At 38.6% G+C, this 19,560-nt stretch overlaps 1 protein-coding gene across 1 annotated transcript in view; it reads right to left on the bottom strand.

The window, feature by feature from the left end:
* The window catches only part of myo15b (myosin XVB), a 100,106-nt gene that overhangs the window by 37,724 nt on the left and 42,822 nt on the right, over positions 1 to 19,560 (bottom strand). Inside the window, exons 18-34 of the mRNA XM_047338416.1 lie at positions 19,110 to 19,258; positions 18,653 to 18,698; positions 18,418 to 18,542; positions 17,956 to 18,070; positions 17,700 to 17,875; positions 12,814 to 12,907; positions 10,180 to 10,239; positions 9,999 to 10,056; positions 9,769 to 9,893; positions 9,222 to 9,317; positions 8,899 to 9,134; positions 7,250 to 7,419; positions 3,230 to 3,302; positions 2,944 to 3,126; positions 2,728 to 2,846; positions 1,172 to 1,239; positions 779 to 848 (exon numbers count right to left, since the gene is read on the bottom strand). Coding sequence (XP_047194372.1) covers positions 779 to 848; positions 1,172 to 1,239; positions 2,728 to 2,846; positions 2,944 to 3,126; positions 3,230 to 3,302; positions 7,250 to 7,419; positions 8,899 to 9,134; positions 9,222 to 9,317; positions 9,769 to 9,893; positions 9,999 to 10,056; positions 10,180 to 10,239; positions 12,814 to 12,907; positions 17,700 to 17,875; positions 17,956 to 18,070; positions 18,418 to 18,542; positions 18,653 to 18,698; positions 19,110 to 19,258 — 1,963 coding nt within the window. The remainder of the gene's footprint in view (positions 1 to 778; positions 849 to 1,171; positions 1,240 to 2,727; positions 2,847 to 2,943; positions 3,127 to 3,229; positions 3,303 to 7,249; positions 7,420 to 8,898; positions 9,135 to 9,221; positions 9,318 to 9,768; positions 9,894 to 9,998; positions 10,057 to 10,179; positions 10,240 to 12,813; positions 12,908 to 17,699; positions 17,876 to 17,955; positions 18,071 to 18,417; positions 18,543 to 18,652; positions 18,699 to 19,109; positions 19,259 to 19,560) is intronic.

Genomic DNA, 19,560 nt, shown 5'->3' with positions numbered 1-19,560 from the left:
CTCCACTGTTGCTCTTCCTGATTAATATTGTTTTGTGCATCAAGTTTCTTATTTGAAATCAGTGTCTTAGTCAGATGGTGGTTTATGCTGTCCAGATTGCAAAGCCCTGCTGAATGTAAATTTGCTAAATATTAATAAACTAGACTTTACGTGACATTTATGCAATTATAGTTGTGTCTCATTTAAGGCTGAAACATTTCAGCAGAGAATTTGTCTTCTCTAATTATTCTTTGTGTGATAATGATATCTCTTTACACAATATATTGATGTGCATGAGAACATCTTTGAATCTTTAAATTTACCATTGTATGCTCTAGAGCTGCAACAACTAATCGATTTTAAATTTATTATAAAAATAGTTGGCAACTAATTTAGTAATCGATTAGTCTGGTTTGTTAGGATAATATACAATAATAAAAATAATAGCACACAGTGGCAATGTCACTGAGAGAGCATCCAGAATTATGAGTTATTAGTTTTGGTTTTATAGTGACCAGTAAGAATTTTTCCATATTTATAGTTATTAGTTGCAGCCCTAGTATGCTAACAAATTAAACACAAATCTTATTGCAGAGACATAACTCAACATCCTGTGCCCTCACAAAATAAAAACATGTTCATTTTTTAAAGTATAATGCAAGTGATTGTTTTTTCAAACTGACCTTCTCAGGATGAAAATTGACATTTGAGAATGTTTATAATGCAATCATATGACTATGTGATTATGTATATACACAGGATTTGGACTATATTGTGCTGATGACAGATCCATACATACCAGGATACATTGGTCCGATGCCTCCTCCTCCTCTCATCCTGTGGTTTAACATTGCTACTCTTTCCATATCCTATGCACACACACACACACACACACACACACACACACACACACACACACACACACACACACACACACACACACACACACACACACACACACACACACACACACACACACAATTACGTAATACATTACATTGTGAGTGACAGAGCAGCCACAAAAGAAAGAAGCAACCCCATGACTTAACACTCCCAGTGAAGTATATATAGGGACCAGTGTACACACTGTGTACACCCCACAATATAAAACTGAAGTGTTTCTGATGAACAAGGAAACATCAATCACAGGTTAGTGTTATATAATAGAAATAAATATAATGAATTCACTGACTGGAGGTCCTTGGTCGAGGACAGGATCGAACAAGTCATCAACGTAGGCATCTATCTGTTGACCGTGCCCTGCAAACAGACAGCTTTACATTATGTACATATATATCTGTTTCACCTTCAGCCAAATTAGGTAAAATAGAATCATTTGGAAATGCACTGTGTGAACAAAATATAGAATCTTGAATATATTTCCATTACCAAACAGCACCTGTGTGTGTGTGTGTGTGTGTGTGTGTGTGTGTGTGTGTGTGTGTGTGTGTGTGTGTGTGTGTGTGTGTGTGTGTGTGTGTGTGTTGTCAGTTATTTTACGTTTAATTCTACAGTTGTATAATTAGATGTAAATCTTTATTAAAAAAATGTTATCTTAAAAAGACTGACAAGTTTTTAAGAAATTTTAAAGCACGGAGAACACAGAATATTTGGTCTTTTCTGCAAACAATAGCTCTTTTTAAACACATGAACATGTTGAAGAGGAGAATATTTAGTCAGAAAAATATTCATCTATCTTGAGGTTTTACACACTAGTGTTTACATATTAAATGTGTCGCACGTTCCATAGTTTTACTGCTACAGCTTTTGGTTAAATTCTTCTGTCCAAGTGTAGCCTATTCAAACAGAGTTTATTTCTTTTCCGTGAGAAGAGATGGTTTAGGAGATGCAACCGCACCACACGGTGCGCACTGAACTCAAGTCTGTGGATGCAGTTCAAAAAACGGGTGTGCGCCCCACTCACTAAGCCCAACCTGAACCAGAATATGATTCTAAACATTTGTTTGAACCCTACCCGGCATAACCGGTCACGATGGGTCCCGTCAGGCTCAGGTCAAGTATCCACAGATGCTCAATTGAGGGTTCACCTGCAGTGCTGTGTTTTAAATGATCCAGCTCAGATAACTCTGTGGACCTTCCTTTTCTTTTCCCTTCACCCTCTCTTCTGTGTTTGACAATATTTATTTTGACTTCAAATCTGAGATCAAACTATTTTTTTACTTCAACTATGCGAGAGATTTCACTGAATGTGTAAGTGCATTCCATGCATTGTTTTTTTGTGGTATTTTATATTCACTGCTGGCACTACAAATTATAATGACTTTTATTTTGAGTCCGATAGGAAGCAGTCTTCAAAAATGTATTCAATCATTCCTGGTGTCTTAAATGTTCTTTTCAGTTTCAGATGTGAACAAATCTGCAGTTTAAGAATGTCTGAGAGGGGATGGCAGAATTAGCAGCTTATCAGAGGAAGGTGACATTTTTAAGCACCAACTTAAAAGGGCAGTGCTACTGATAGCCTTGGACGCTGACCAGAAAATACAGCTTTTACGGAAAAGAAGAGAGAAGTTCGGCAGTGTTTCCAGTTCTTACAAAGAACAGAACCGATGATTTGGAATTGAAATGAAAAAAGTATCCAGTATACTGTTATGGCCCATGGAATGTTTGCAGTGCACCGTCTCAGGGATCTGTGTGGACCCTGGCAGAATTGGACAGATTTAATTTATGTGACATGAGCACATTTGGACCTCTGTGCCCTTGCATAAGCAGAAACCATAAATTAGCCACAACACCTACTTTCACGTGGATAATCTGATTCCCAGGGGCTTCTCTCATAAAGGGGAAGTCCAGGAGCTTGCACTGGCGGTGCCGGAGGGATTAGGTCATCTATATCTGTAGCCGGCATTCTGGAGAAAAATAGTGAGAGGGAGATGGAGGAGTTGGAAGGAGACACGGTCATTCTGAATCGCCCCCAAAAAACGAGTTGCTCTTTAACTGCTTCACCTGTCTCCGTGACTGCTGAACAGGTAGTCAGAGGTTGTAGAGGAGGCTGATTCTATTGGTTGCAGCACGTCAGCCTCTGCTCCAGCCAGCAGATCCATGACAAAATCTGAGCCAGCCAGATCTGACCAGCCTTCATCACTCAGCAGAGACACTGACCAGCCTTGTACTGCCTCCGACACACCTCTATGACACACCAACAACACATAGAGCAAGGAAATCTGGGAGAATGTTCAAGCTTTAATAGAGACACTTGGAGTACCTTGGATGTTTGGCATTAGATGAGTACCTGAAATGAAGAAGCCACGCTGCTAGCTGCTCGCCAGTGGTCCATGACTCAACTTCAGTTGTCAGCTTCTCATCTGTAAAAATATCAGAGGATGGTAATTTTATGCCCAATGTTTGTATTTAACTTTTTGTCTGTTAGTTAGCTTTACTACGCAAAAACGTCTTAACATATGTCAAGAAGGGTTGAGATCGCTATGCCTGATCACTGTTAAAGACTCCTGTATTAGACATAATAGGGGACATGTCTGAGCATGTTTTCACTTATTTATGCATGTTTTACTCAGGGTTTAATATATTTTGTCAGTGTGTATGCGTATGACTATGTATATAAAATAGATGTTTTGTGAAAATCTTCTTGTTACTCATTTAGGTGCTTCATTAGTGGAATCAGGGTAGACACTTGGATGTAGGTAGTTAGAAGCCAGGCCAGTCTCCGCACCACTTGCTTAATCATTCTTAGAAACCCTATTTAAACAGAGAGCTTGAACAGCCATCCCTGTACTGGAGCGACACTGGGATCTAATACATCTGACCATAAAACTTGTATGAGCCAGTAAAGAGACCATTCAATTTTGGTGCAGATCCCAGAAAAAAGGGCCGATCCAAGAATTTAGTTTCCCTTTCTCTGCAGTATTTCCTGCAAAATTGAATTAACATCACTCTCACAGCACACAGATTCTGAGTGACACGTACACAGACTAATGAGTAAACTTACTTGATTCTTGTTGTTCTGGGTTTGTACCCTCATGGTTGAATGCACTTATTGTAAATCGCTTTGGATAAAAGCGTCAGCTAAATGAAATGTAATGTAATAAGTATAAGACTTAGTGTGAGAGAGAGAACTATATTGCATGCCGCTGACTGTCAGCATGTACAGTAGCAACTTTATGGACATGTTGTGATAATTCTAAGTTTACTGGTAATGTATTTAATATAACTAAATTAATTTACTCTACTTAAGCTGTTATTTACTCAGTGTGCTAAAACCTTATAACCATATCATTTGTAAAGCTTATTCACTCTATTTAGGGTGGATTGAAACGATTTTTTAAATACATCATGGAGAGGCCTGGAAATAATGGGATCAGAAGTATTTAAGTTCAAAGTTCAAGAATGAGTTCCATGATGCCAGATGGTGCGGGTGCACATGGATTCAGAGGTTCCAGGATGATAGATAATGACACATGGTACAGTACTGCACGACTTCAGCAATTCAAGGATGAAAGACGACAGTTGGCAAATATCACCAGGGTTATAAGTGCATGAACGAGGCAGCTCATAGCAACAGGTGGTACATATTTTTAAATGTAGCAACAGCAAAAAAATCAGTGTGGGCAGGAAAATGTGCATACAAATATTTTCATCATTGGTAAATGACAGGTTTGGGACTCCTGGCAGCTTCCAACAATGCAGCAGCATATAGTGTGGGCTACCTGACATTAAGATATAAACATCTTGTTTAATCAATAATTTGACAACCAAGGGAAACGCTAAAAAAAGTTAGATATCAAAGTAAACTCCGAGCAGGATGAGCTAGCAACAGAGCTAGCCAAGCGAGCGGTCGAGCCAGGTGAGCTAAAGGAACCAGACAAAGTGAACAGTGAGCCTGCTCCGCTAAAAAAAGAGACTGTGTAGCCTTAACGTAGGAGCACAGCAAATCACTGAATCCTTATAGACATGGAAACAATTGTAAAGGAGAAAGGGAGTTTCGCCCCAAAATTGCAAAGAGTCTTCAGGAGATTAATAATGACATCAGCAAGAAGAACAACAAGATGAACAGCAGGATAAACGATGCCCAAAAACAGATAGTGGAAGTGGATGAACATATTCAAAGCATAGAGGATGCTACTTTTGGAGCTTCTGGAGCTATAAAAACAGTTTGAGACTTGACTGATGGAAAAAGAGGGAAGCTTGAGAAGGGAGAACATAAGGATTAGTGGTAAGAGGGAAGGGGCAGAGGAAAACGCACCGTCGATGATTGAATTGGTTGAAAACCCTCTCTGGGAGAAACTATCGCGCAGCCCTGTGAAGATCGAAAGAGCGCATATTTCCCATCCCCGAAAAGACCTGCCACCAAGATCTATTGTGATAAAGTTTACAATTTTCAGCAATAAAGAAATAATCAAGACAGCGTGGCAGAAAAAAGGCTTCCTCTACGCGGGAAGGAGGTTGTTCTTAGACCATGATATACTGTATGCGCCGAAGAAGTTGAGAAAATGGATGGAATACACAGAGGCAAAAAAAATACTGAAAGAAATGAAAAAACTTTGGTGGTTCTACAAAGGAGAAACGTGCGTCTACAACTCGGAGAAGGCGACTAAAGACATGGTGGTGAGAGGATTGCAAATAATGGTCGTCAAACCAGCAGAGAACTCGCTGCAGAGGAACAAACGTCTGTCCTGGCAAACTAGCCAAACTCAAGATGAGAAAGGCCCATTGGAGACAACTATGGGATGAAAGACAATAGCTGCAGACATAGGTTGTAACTGAGAAGAACACATTAAAGGTTACAATATGACTGTATGATAATATGACTGTTTTCTTTAGGGTCATAATATTTAAAAATAATTGATGTAAGATACAGATCGAACTCTTTTTGTATGTTTAAAAATGCAGGACTTCAATAGTTAATTAGTGCAGCAGAACGTACAAGGGATATTCTCCATCTTGTCCTATGTTCTAAAAAGATAAAGCATTTAGTTTAAAAAGGCATAGCGGTAATGATGTCTGATCTACTGAGCGGGCCACATGGCTTTCACAGTACTGCCATACAAGCCAGTAGTCAGTCAGATTTTGATTGGTTGAATAGAAAACTGCTTTCAATACCCCAAGTGGCTGTACAAGTACTTCGCCGTGCCCTTTGGGTTAACAAATGCTCCAATTATCTGTCAGCCCCTTGTGAACGACATTCTTCAACATCACGGACGCGATAATAGCGGACATTTAGGCTGAAAAACATGATGTAAATGTCAAATTTAAATGTCGGTGCTTACGGACACTTCGATGACACCATAGAAGTAGTATGGAGGCATTTTATGTTTTATTTCTGTCGATTTTTTACGTTTGAAGAATTGGTCACCATTTACTTCATTTGTATTGGATTTGGCTGCAACGCTGTTTACCCCTGAAACTTCAAAAGTGTTTTATGGACTATTTTCACTATTGGGGAACTATCCTCCTATGCTGCATTGAGATGGTCCAAAGGGGCACGCATTAAGTATTACATGATGCACCAGGCTGATTGTTCTGCTTAACTGTTCAAATTATGCCACAGTTGTCATGACGCTGAGCTCATTTATCTGAAGAGCTTTTGGATTTTGGTCAAACACTTTTGATGGTGGACATTTTCATTGTATTTTTGTGTTTGGATTTGGCATGTGTTTAGTTGTTCTATTCTGAGTCCAAAATGCGAGACAACGCAAATTAGCAGCCCAATAATAGATACAACAATTTGGAAAAGCCAAGCTGCTATTAGCTTTGGGTTTTTGAAGGTGGGTCTAATTAGGACGAAGGCGCTTACCCTGCCATAAATAGAAGGAAATGGTCTAATCAAGTTGGTCAAAGAAGGATCTAGGGATAAATAGTGGTAAAATCTAGAAAGGTACAAGAATTTAGGTGAGGTGGTCATTTTGACTGGGTCAGAGGTGACAAATGTGCCAGTGCTTGCTTAATCTGATTTAACAAAGTGGTAAAAAAAAAATTTAAATAGATTTTTGTATTTCCTTGTGACTGAGATGCCCAGATAGGAGAACTTTTATTTTCAATTTTGAAAGGCAGATTTGTGAGGTCTAAGGTTTGTGCTACATTTTTAATGGTAAAGAGCTTCCTTTTTGGTAAGATATAATTTGAATTGCGAGAACCAACCGAACTGACTGAGCAGCGACAGAACAGAGGGAAGTGGAGTACATGGCTGTGAAACAAAAAGCAAAAGGTTCTTGCTTTTGTTGAAGTTATGTGACTGTCTGGCATTCGGATCGGAGAAATATTTAGTTCGTTTTTTTGTAGAATTTGACAGTCTCACCATTGAAGGTTTGAACATCCACCTGCATTGTGCCCTTCCTCTGGCTGGCCATCCACTCTAGCTGGGTGGGTGGGTAGATGCGCGAAGTGGGAGCTGGTAGCTGCAGACTTGTCAGCATTTTGTGCTGGCACAGCGAACGGTACTCCCTTGGACCATGGTCTGACACATACCTACAAGAGAAATACTGAGTTATGACAGATTAAGTGGTGTTTTTTAGACAGGAAATAATGAATTTCACCATAGGCTTTTGACATATACACTGCGCTTTCCCATTTATAAATTTTGGATGTTTTCATTTATCCAAGGCAGTTTTTTTCCTGAGGGCTTAAACTGAACCTTCACAGGTGCAATAATATATAATGAAGACAGGCAGATTGAGGTAAATTGGTTGGCCAGATCATTGGAAATATAACAGTCTGACAGGTGGTGGCTTTAGTGATCAAATAAAGCGCAGAACTTTGAGACACTAAAAGTTCATTAAAAATGCAAGTACATATACATTTGTGATCTGATACGGTCATATCCAGAGTTTTCACAACTGGTATTTTAACACCAAGGGTAAAAAAGAGGTCCAGTGTATAACCTCTATTATGAGTTTGTCCTAAATCAACAGTGTGCACATTAGTGGAGTCATCTACATGAAAATTAAAATCACCACACAGGACAACTCTGTCATAATTTCAAACAAGCGTAGATAAAAACTCAGGAAGTTCTGTGAAAAAAGTTGCCAGGCGGTTTTGGGGGACGATAAATAGTAGCAAATAAAATCGGGTTGGAAGCATCGAGTTTAAAAGTAATTCGCTTCAAACGAAGAAAATTCATCATAATGTACCTGATGACATTTGTAAGTCTTCTTAAAAACACTCACCCGACCACTACCCATACCACTGAGTCTGGTTTGGTTAAAACAATCACAAGTACAAGGGACACAGTGCAAATTAGTTTTCAACAAAGATTCAGTTAAAAACATCAAATCCAAGTTTGCTGATGAAATAAAATTATTTAAAATTAAAGTCTTATTTGATAGAGATCTTATATTAAAAAGTGCCATTTTAAGAATATTTGTGCCGGGAGGTAAAATCTGTGCATTCACCCAAATTTAAAAGATTATAAAAATTTCTCTTTGATTTTTTTTGCTTTGACAGACCTGTGTGGAGGGGGTGTGTCGCTGGGAGAGGGCCTGAGGGAGGGCTGGTTACAGGCCGAGGGGTGAACTGTACAAAGCCGGGCCGTGAAGAGGGGGCATGACGTCGAGAGCGATGGTTAAGGACAGTGTCATTTGCAACAGCCTGGTTTTTATCCTCCTGGTGCTGGCTATTTTGGTCGACTTTATAGGATTTATGTCTTTTGTTTCTCTTGTTCTTGAAAATTCCAAAAGTAAATCATCTACTCAAAAAGAAATTAATTGACCCAGAAAAACAAAGATGTGCCATGCCCAAGCCCAGTCACTACAAATCTTTGTCTTCCTATCTCTTTCACCAGGCCTGACTGTACCAAGTTTTCTAACATCCATAGGCCCTCAAACATTTATTTCCGGGGCGTAATAAGATAGTGCTCAATTAGGCTAGTCAATAAAGTGTACAATACACTTTGCACAAATCCCAATTATTTTATTAGCAATAAAGGGCTAGCCAAAGTGTAGCACCTACTTGAGAAGGGGTTTGTCCAGTGTGGGTGATGGGACAAAGGCACTGAGGCAGCAGGCCAGCAGTAGCCAGCCCCTCATAATGTCCTGCTCCTCTTGCAGGCCCGATGTGTGGTGAGCTAGCTGAGCCAGGATCTCATCCCTCAAAGCTGGTCGGCTCTGCCCCTTCTCAACGATGTAGTTACCCAGCATCTGCTCCTGCCAGCTGCTGAGGTCTGACTCCCCTGTAAACCGTAAGATCTGAGGAGAAAAGGAATGAAAATCATGAGTTGACTGCGACAAACTCTAATTTGATGTAACCTAAGTCATTAAAACACTACAATATACCAGTTTGTAAATTTCCAGGGCAGTTTTTGCATCTTCTGGCTCCAAAGAGGTGAGTGGCCTTTGAAGGGAGTATCCCTGAAGCTGGCACCATGTATCCTGTGAAACATGAAGGCATGAAATAAAATCTTTGTCATCCACTTAAAAATAATACATCCATTGCAACATATTTTAACCTAGGAATGAGTCTGATAGAGCCAAGCAAAAGTATGTCGGTATAAAATGGTCCCCCATGATTTAAAGACAAGTCATCCTTTTCCTTAAGAAAAGAAGATTATTTTTCTACAGTTTGTGAAGTTCTATGCATTTCTTCCTTGGTTTAAGTCATGAAACTGTTATACAAGAATAAATACTTCAAATTCCTGATAGATCACTGCAAAACTATTATGCTAAAATTGTATGAGAAATAATACTCTCTATTAAGTTAAACACAGACAAGTTTGGGGACTTCTGGGGCCTGGATATATATATATATATATATGCAGTGTGTGTTTACAGTCTAGAGAACCAGGACGGCATTGATGTATGTGCATGCTCCAGTAATACTCACCTTTAATATGGACTTGGCATAGCGAGAGAATGGATATCTGTCTATATCCAGAGGCAGGGTGAGCTTGTGTTCTGCCTTCACCTGTGGAGGTGCAACCTCTATTACCCGTAGCAAATGCTGCAACCCTGGTGAAAGATGATGGAAGTAGAATCAAGAAGGACAGAGCCCTATATATGTGCAGTCTGTAGTCTTAATACACTCAGTCCTCCAGTTGAGTTTATAAAGCTGACCTGCAGCACTGAAGAGTCTGGCTGACAGCTCAGCAGGGATCTCCAACTTGCCCACATCCTAACAATGGTTATCAGTAGAGAAACAGGCTTAGTTCTTTTTCACAGGTTAAAATCTGTATTTGTTTTCACTGTTACTGGTCTCCATGATGATAGCATTAGATCACTTAGTTTGTTGTCTTACCATTCCTGCAAAGACAGACTCTGTCTTTGTGACAGTTTTTTTGTTCCCCTTGTGAAATTCCTGAAATGAAAGACATACAAAGCCAGTCAATGTAACATCTTGTCCTTGTGTGTTAAGTATAATTGTATCTCATAATCTAGAAGTTATGTTCAAGGTTTAGTGTGTAGAATTTAGTGACATCTAGTGGTGAAGTTGTGGTACCTGTGGTAGCCTTCAGTTGTCATAAAAGGTGTTTAGTTGGTCCGGTTTGGGCTACTGTAACAAACATGGTGGCCTCCATCGAGAGACCCGCTTCCGATGTAAATACATCAATATAACAACAATTCGTACAATTTAGATATTTACACTAGTGAAAACTCACAAGGATTATTTCATCCCCCAGGCCATAAGACTTTTAAACTCCTCCAATCTGTCATAATTCCACTAACTCTGCACCTTAGCATATTTGCACTATTGCACACACTTGCACTATTGTTTTTCTTTTTTTCTTTAGGTGTACATATATATTTTAGATATATATGTTTTATTTTCTATTTTAAATTTTGATATTCTATTTTATCTTATTTTACTCGATATTTTTTCTGCTTGTAATATTCTGAGCATTGCTATAAGAGAGCCTGTAACCCAAGCATTTCATTGCAAGCGACTGCTTAATGTAATCGTTGTGCATATGACAATAAACTCTTGAATCTTGAATCTTATATTTCATTTATGCCATAGATCCCTTTCACCTAAATCTTACACTTTGGACTGTTAATGCTTAATTTAGCATCCTTAACCTCAAGCTGTTTGTAGAACCACTGTGTATTCCTCAGTCCTCAGGTGAATTATTAGCTTGTTATCCAGGTACATCATAGAATTCAATGCTTCTTCATATTCCCATGATGTGTTTATTATTTAACATCCTGTTATATACTTCTGCAACACACTTGGTCTTGCTGCCCTGCTCATATAATTGGCCAAACAACTCTAAAAATCCAGAAGGTTTGGTTTTCTTCAGAAGGTAGTAAAGTATTACTTCAATAAAGCACAGCAGTATCACTCCAATATGATTGGAAAAAAAACCTCTCCTTTCTAGTTTACATTTTTAGATTTATATTCCATTGTTCCAGATTCCAGATTTAACTTGTTGTACACACATATTTAAGTGCAAATATTCCTCTTTTATCATGGCTTAATTTCACTAATTTCAAAGTTATCAAGTAACTCACAACTGTTTTCTACAAATACACAGGCAGCCCAACCCTGCCCTAGCACCACATGAGATTTACAATGACTGCCCTTCCCAAAGCAAATAAGTGTATCATAAATCATAGCAGGAAATTTCTTGATTATCGGAGTGATTTAATTTTAAAGAACTATGTTATCTGACATTAATCATAGGAAAATAATACAACAAAATGAACAAGAAAGAAAAGATAACAATTTTATGAATATATCAACCTAGCTGAAATAACCCAGTTGATATAATCAGTTATTCTCTTATTTATTTTGTATTGCTCCTCCAGAGCTTTAGAAGACACTGTACAACTAATAAGTAACTTGATATTTGTGTGTAACATTGGTCACATGTTTTAAACTTAAGTAAATATTATGCATTACTGCTTTTTATTGATTGGAATTACTTACTGGTAAGTGCACCAATTTACAAGTATCTTCCTTTTCTCCAAAACCCCCAAAAAATCACCTAATCTTTTCTATAGGAACACTCCTTAGAATTGTTTGACACATTTCCTTGGAAATTATTAGGAAAATTGTGAGTTACGTAGATCTCTGAACAAGAGTGCAATGAAATCAAAATTAAAATTCATGTCACAGAAAAGGTGAAAATGAATCATTTACATAAAAACATGTGCTTATATTGTATCAGAAGGTACTGTAAGATCTGTAAAACTCCAAAATGAATCTTGTCTTTTAAACTTAATTCTAAGGTTAAGATTATGAACAAGTCAACAGCTGCCCTACGCAGTCTGTGAGTAGACACCTCATAGCACCACTTTTCATGGTCAAAGCCTCGTAAAACAACAACAGCATGATAAGAAGAAAAACAATAATTGTAAGTTTAGAGAGAATAAGAAAAATAGATTAAACCCAAGCAGTACCTGATAGAAGAATCTTTAGGTTGATTAAAGTTTCCTCTGTAACTATCCCCTGGGTTTGCACTATTTTAGGAAAAAGAAGCCTCCTGTTATAGCTAGAACTAGAAGTCTAAGGAACGGGTTACAGAAGGTGGAACAAGAGATTTAGTGTTGTTTCAAATTTCACTGAGAGAGGTTGAAGTCCATGTCCAGAGTGTGTAACCGGGGCGTGTGTGTGTCTCTGTCAAAACGACATGACTAATGCAAGATAAGAAAGTTGGTTAAAGGAAAGGGATGAGATTTCTTATAATAATAATTAATACAAATGTATAATAAAAAACATAAATTAACAATAATCACTATATAGATTCCATTATGAGGTGAAAAAAGCAATCTCAGAGACAATTAAAAAAGAAAAGTGACCAAATGTACTTTTTGGCCAAAGGTTGTTGATTGTTAGAGCAAAGGTTTACAGCACAATAAACTAAGCAAACATGAGGTTGCCAGGAAACCCAATCAGGGACTTTGCTGGGCAACATCTCTCTTTACCATTTACCTTCCTCCAATGACGTCTCTTAATGGTGTCTCTTGTTACCAGTATAACCGCCCAGAACTGGGTGAAGGACTGCTTCAGACGCTTGTAGTACTTCCTAGATGAAGGGAGGGGGTGGCAACACAAAGTGTTCAATGTTAGTATATCACTCTCTGACCTCATTTTAGGCTTCAGGTGAAACGTAACTCCCTCTCAGCTCTAATTTCTGCCTCATCTTTAGGTTTTCTATTCTTCTCTAATTCACTTCTTCATCACCATTAATTGAATATAATATTTATAATTATGTTTTTATTGCTGCTCATTGTTAGGATTTTAATAATATAATTAGACACTATAGCCCCGAAAAGGATCGATTTTACACGCACCATGTTTGTACCTTAACAGAAAGAATTAATGTTTTGTTATGTGTTAGGACTGTAATCCGTGGCATACAATACACTGTACTTAAACAGTATTCCTTTAGCTTTATTCAACATCACACATACATGAATGCACTGTGCTCATTAAGACACTGTGACCTATGCCTTAGAAAGAAATCAAGCAGCTGCCCCAGCTTCTGAAGGGCAGATAGGAAAGGCGTTGTCTTGTCTGGAAAATGCGCATGCTTACGCACACAGAACATACAGCCAATAAAGCAGGAACACAATGTTTCTCACTCCAATGAACAACAACACTGTATCTGCAAAACTACTGAAGACTCACAAAGCTTCAGCCGGATAAAGGCTTGTTTTTAATACACAAAACCAAACACTGTCAGAATGTGAAGATTTGCCCAGCTACTATCAAAGGAGGGACGAACCTGGGAGCGGCTCCTCATCATTGGTGGATTCCAGTTCCAAGATGCTGGGACCACGCCTTCTACCTACTATTATAAATATTGCACCTGTCGTCCGTTCGGGGCGACTCTTGACTACCCCGTGCTACTGACTTAGCTGAGGCTGTGTATTGAGTGCCCATAGCTATGTGCACATAGCTATGCTGTACCTTTTCATTGCTTCTGAATAAATACTTTTTGAACCAAACAGAGACCGACTCTTCTCATACCTCGGGATAAAAGAACACGACATCATTTGAAATTAAGAATTGTGTTCTCATTACACTACACTCATGACACTAGGTGGAAATAACTAAGTAACAAGTTTTTGTCGTTCAGACATTCTACTTTTCTTGCCCTCTGGCTATTATACACACATACATCACAGTCACATTAAGTGATTTAAAAAAACAAGTTTTAAAGAAGGTAGTTCAAATCAGTTGAGAACTGGCTTCCTATATGTCAAAACTGATTCGCTGCTCTCAGTTTGTCTTGGACAGGTCTGCTTAAAATCCAAATCCAAACATAGGATGGGGCCCATTACACCAAATTTGCATCATGCAAGCTAGAATCTGGAACATGGTCTTTTCCTCACTTGTTTCACAAACCAAACAAGAATTTCTTAAACTGTTTCACCTCTGACTACAGACAGATGGTTAAATCGTCAGAGGTAGGCTACGCTGTGGTCCACTTGTAATTATAATTGACAATGATGTCACAGTGTGCTGACATTTGGTTTTATTAAGTTCAGACTAAAATTATTTTCTACTTTGTTAAAATACTTTTTGTGTTTTTTTTATTTGACCAGTTTTTTCTAACTAAAATCCTTGTTTTCTTTAGTGTCACAGCTCATGCAAAGACTAAAATAACGACTCTCAGGTGGGGCAATTCAGAAAATAAAAATAAAATACAGACTAAACAGGCTTACAGCTGGTCCAGGAAAACAGGGCTAGTGGGTTGTATGGCAAGCTCAGTAGATAAGACATCACTACCTCTAAGCCTTTAAAAGAAAAAACTAAACTACACACCTACACTTATAGGCAGCAGAGTCAAAAGCTTACCTATTTAAGAAACTACATCAAATGTGGTTGCGATAAAATAATATAAAAGGAATAAAGGACTTCCAACGACACAGTGGTACCAGAGTTACAAATCGGATGTTAAAAAAAGCTGTCCTATAAAAATAAGTTTTGAGCAGTGTTTTGAAGCTAGGTAATGAGTTGGCGAGCCTAATCTCGTCAGGCAGGGAGTTCCAGAGCCTCTGGGCCCTGACAGAGAAAGCCCGGTCACCCTGACTAGTCAGCCTTGACCTAGGGACCGCTAACAAGGACAAGTTGCGACTGGGATTGTAGGGAGTCAGAGCTGCGAAATGTAACAAGTGGCCAGCCCATGCTGAGCTTCGAAAGTTATTAAAAGAACCTTCAAATCGATCCTAAAAATGCAAAATCATTACTTATCTTCCAAAAGTTGTTTTGTCTTTAGTGTGACCGCCCCCATTAAACAGTGGTCGGACAAAGACTCTTTGTCTTTACTTTTACCTTACTTCTACTACTTTCCTGCGAGAGATCCTATTTTTCTTTAAGCCAAATCAACAGCCAGCTAATAAGAAGACCAGTGCATCATATACTCATTTTTGTTATACTTTTAAATAACTTTTACAATTAAAATAAAATTCTTGTTTAAATATTTTGGAAATTTAACGTCGTATGACCATCACCAATTTTTCACAGTATTTCTATAACGAAGTTAAGCTTATTCTTATCAATTCATAAATTACCAGTAACGTTATTACAGCAGAATCCATTTTATCACATAATCTGCCACAATCACCCAAATAGTCACCTTTCAATTTCATTGCTAGATATCAAGATGTTTCATTTATTCCATTTTGTATTTTCTTTGCATTATGATCCGTGTAAACATTCCCTTAGTAGATAGTCAATAAATCTCATATATTTGTATCTGGTTGTTGCATTTGTGTCTTTTTAAGTAGAGAACAAGATCCATTGAATAAAAAATTCATGACTTCATGATCTGAGATTTATATAGGAGCTGGTGCCCCAGTAATGCGTAATACATTTTTGTTCAATAAATACATTTAGTTAATGGACCTTTCTCACTGACCCTTTGGATGTTTCAAACCTGTGTGAAAAGTCTGTGTTTATTTTAAACACAGCCTTATAATTTCTGGGGGTGAAATTCCCTTTGGTGGAGTTGTCGCAACCATTCTGATTCCCTGATCCTGCCACAGAGGCATGGTTAAACCCCTACAAGGATTTTTTATTGGTAATGAAACTTTCTACACTCCCTTCTCTCTCCAAGCAGTACCCAAGGTCAGGTTATAGATAAAGAGCCAACCAACAGTAAATTGTAGTGTCTACGCTCGGGGACTTCCATATCTAACTCAGATGCGCCAGACAGATAGACACCAACTTCAACTCTCACCAACTCTAACTCTTTTGCGTATTTCACCAGTGGCAAGACGTAAGGACACAATGTGATTTAGGAATGCATATTTAGACTTAACAATCCAATAGGATGCTAACACCTACATGTAACATAGAGAGTGACAGCAATTCTAGCCATTCATGGATGTGCTGTTGGAATGGATGACGGAAGTAGAGGAAGATACAGTATATGGGGATGCTGTGGGAGACATCTTAAGACTTGGTGGTGACAATTGCTCATATTACTCTGTTAGCATTTGTATATTGCTCCACCTTCTGGTCTCCTTGATGCATAAAGTCTACATTAAAGTAAACTCCCTGAGTTCTCTTTTCACCAGCTTACAGAAAACTTCCATAACAGAAGGCATCTGGAATGGACCATAACACAGTAGAAATGTGTATTGTGCTCAGACGAGTCAGTATTTCACGTCTTTTTTTAAAGAAATGGATGCCGTGTGCTCCGGACCAAAGATGAAAAGGAACATCCAGACTGTTACCAGCAACAAGTCCAAAAGCCAGGGTCTGTCATGGTATGGGGTTTTGTCAGTGCCCTTGGCAAAGGTAACTTACAGTTCTGTGATGGCATCATTAATGCCGAAAAGTACATAGAGATTTTGAAAAAGCAGCATATGCTGCCTTCAAGATTTTCTCTTTTTTTCCTGGGACGTCCATGCATATTTCAACAAGACAATGCAAAACCACATTCTGCACACACAAAGGCATAGCTGCGGAAGAAGAGGTGCGGGTGCTCGACTGGCCTGGGTGCAGTCCCGGAGACCCCGTACTGTTGCACACCGTAAGACTTGTTTGCAAGAAGAATGGGACGAAATGACACATAAAACGTTTCATCACTTGGTGTCTTCAGTCCCTAAACGTCTTTTAAGTGTTGTGAAAAGGAATGGCAATATTACAAAGTGGAAAATGTCTTACTGTCCCAACGTTTTGGAAATAGGTTACAAGAATCCAAATAGATTTTTTATTTTGAAAAAACAATAGAATTCATGAGGTCAAAGATCAGATAATGTGCTTTTGTATCGTTTTCATTGTAATACAGGTAAAATATCATTTACAAATCAGTGTTTTCAGTATTAATTATAAATGTAACTTACCGTCCCAACTTTTTCTGATTTGGGGTTGTAATTAAATTATTTCTCAGGATGTTGGAAGGGACGGCGCCTTGTATTAACCAGCAGCCACTGTTGGCCAGTATCATCTACTTTCTTGTCGTGTGTTGGGGTGGGCGCTTAGGGAGCTTTGGTGCTAACCAACTGAAGAAGTTGGTAAGGGAGGCCAGCGATGTGGTGGGGATGTGGCTGGACAATGTGGAGCCAGTAACAGATAACAAGATGAGAGGAAAGCTAAAAGCTATCAACAACCCTTCTCATTACCTCTGTCCCAAACTGAAGTAGGTAAGGAGCACATTCAGCAACAGACTCATCCAGCCACTTGGCTCAAAGCACTTAGGGGGCTCCTTTGTGCCATTAGTCAGCTTACCACAGTCAAAGACTCAAAACCAAGAATCACAAGTGCCATTTGTATTTAATTGACATTGTCTCCTGTAAATCCAGAGATTTCATTACAGCTTTTATCAACCTTCTATTCCTCTCTGGTCTCTATGCTCTCTATACCTGGCCTGGTGTCCTCGAATGTGGCTCTGAATGACAATGGCTTTCTGTCTGAAGAACTTGAAGTTCCTTCTGCAGAGGAAGCCCCTGATGTTCCTCTGGATGGTGATGGCAGCCCAGGTCTGAGTGTTGTTCCACTTCTCCTCCAGCTGCTTGTACAGAAGCTCCTTGAGGAACAGCTAACACACATATAAGTCTGACAACGTTGATATGTATAGTAAAAACTTCCAATGAAACTCATGAATAAGCAAATAGGTACCTTGGTGAGACCCAGTCTGTAGTGTTCCTCCTCTGCACCAACCATGTCCAGCAAAGCCATTGTCTGTTCTTTGTCTGACACCTCACTCAATTGCTGGGTCAACAGAACCCCATACCTGTGAAATGGATCATATGGCAAGCTCATCTTGGAAGCCCTTAAATCCCCAATGATGCAAATGATTTGAGAGTGTCAGCACCATAACACAACTTCGACAGATCATCTCTGTTCCTCCATACAAATTAATTACTTTTGTTGTGGAGGGTACTCTAAATAAAAGAAGCCTCTATGAAATAACAGATCAACTGTGGGAAACACTCTGCTTTACACTGTTGTTGCTTGCAAATGTTTATCTGAATATTCCCACAATTAGAATGAATCAGTTGTTGTGAAGTGCTGTACATCTTTAAGTAACAAGTAGTCTAATAATGATGTAGGCAGGGAGGCTTTGTATATTTGCAACACCTTTCTATGAAGTAGGAGTATTGAAGCCGGATGGGAAATCCCTCTTTCCGGATGTGGATAGTCTCCAGCATCCCTCCATGCCTCAGCTGGGCTGACATATAGTCCACATCAAAGATACCTGGAAGCTGATAGAAGATATGTGAGATCCAATGCATGCATTGTTTGTCCGGGAAAATACTGTTGGTACCTGGTGTTATAATACTAGATTACATTTAAATAAATCAATTGAGGTCACCTTAACATAGTTTGGCTTCAGACAACGAATAAACGTAGTTTTGCATCTGGTTATAAAGTGAGAAAAAGCAAAGACAAAAATTACTTATCAAGAAGTTGTTTCATCTTTAGACATGCCTGCAACTGAGACCTGTTTAGTATTTAATTATCTTAAAAGGCACGACAAATGTTTGGCATATCGTATGAGTATTAACCAACAGCAATACACATGATTAACACATATTCAAGAAACATCCTCATCAGAGCCATTCAGTCATCTCACGAAATCTCTTGTAGAGCTGGTATCAGAGACGATTCACACCAAATTAATATTTTGGATATATTTGTCATGGATCTTTATATTTCCATTACATATATTTAAATAAATGACCCCAAGAAACCACAGCTGCTAAATGCATGTAGTCAAACTGTATCCCCTTCAAAGGTTTTTACTGATAGAATTCTTTGTGTGTCGGTACCTCTCCAGGCGGGTGATGAGTTCATTCAAGGACTGGAGGAAGTGTGAGGCAGCAGTAAAGTGCTGCTGTCGAAGGCCTTTCCTTCTCCAGCCAAGCTCTCTCTGCTGAATGTAATCATCGTGAACCTTCTGGAACATCTCTGACACCATCTGCTGAACACGGCCTTATGAAGTAAACATTTTTTTCTTTGTTGTGTGTTAGTGTGTTTTGGGATTCCTATGGATGTTTTTGAAATAACTGGTTTCTCATATTTAAAATCATTGTACAATGCATTTCCCTAAATATTTTTACTCTTTAGACTACTGCTAGTCATGATACCGGTAATGAATCATTTTCACTTTAAAACATTTTTTGTCTGTAGCTTGTTGATCATTTTTACTGTACAAGACTAAAGAAGGACACTATTTTCACCAAAGCAAATAAATTACTTAATAAGAATTTATTTTCACGA

Source organism: Hippoglossus stenolepis, chromosome 21 (genome assembly GCF_022539355.2).
Source record: "Hippoglossus stenolepis isolate QCI-W04-F060 chromosome 21, HSTE1.2, whole genome shotgun sequence".
NCBI lineage: Eukaryota > Metazoa > Chordata > Actinopteri > Pleuronectiformes > Pleuronectidae > Hippoglossus > Hippoglossus stenolepis.
Note: the sequence above shows the minus strand (reverse complement) of the source record. Positions and strands in the feature narration are given on the sequence as shown.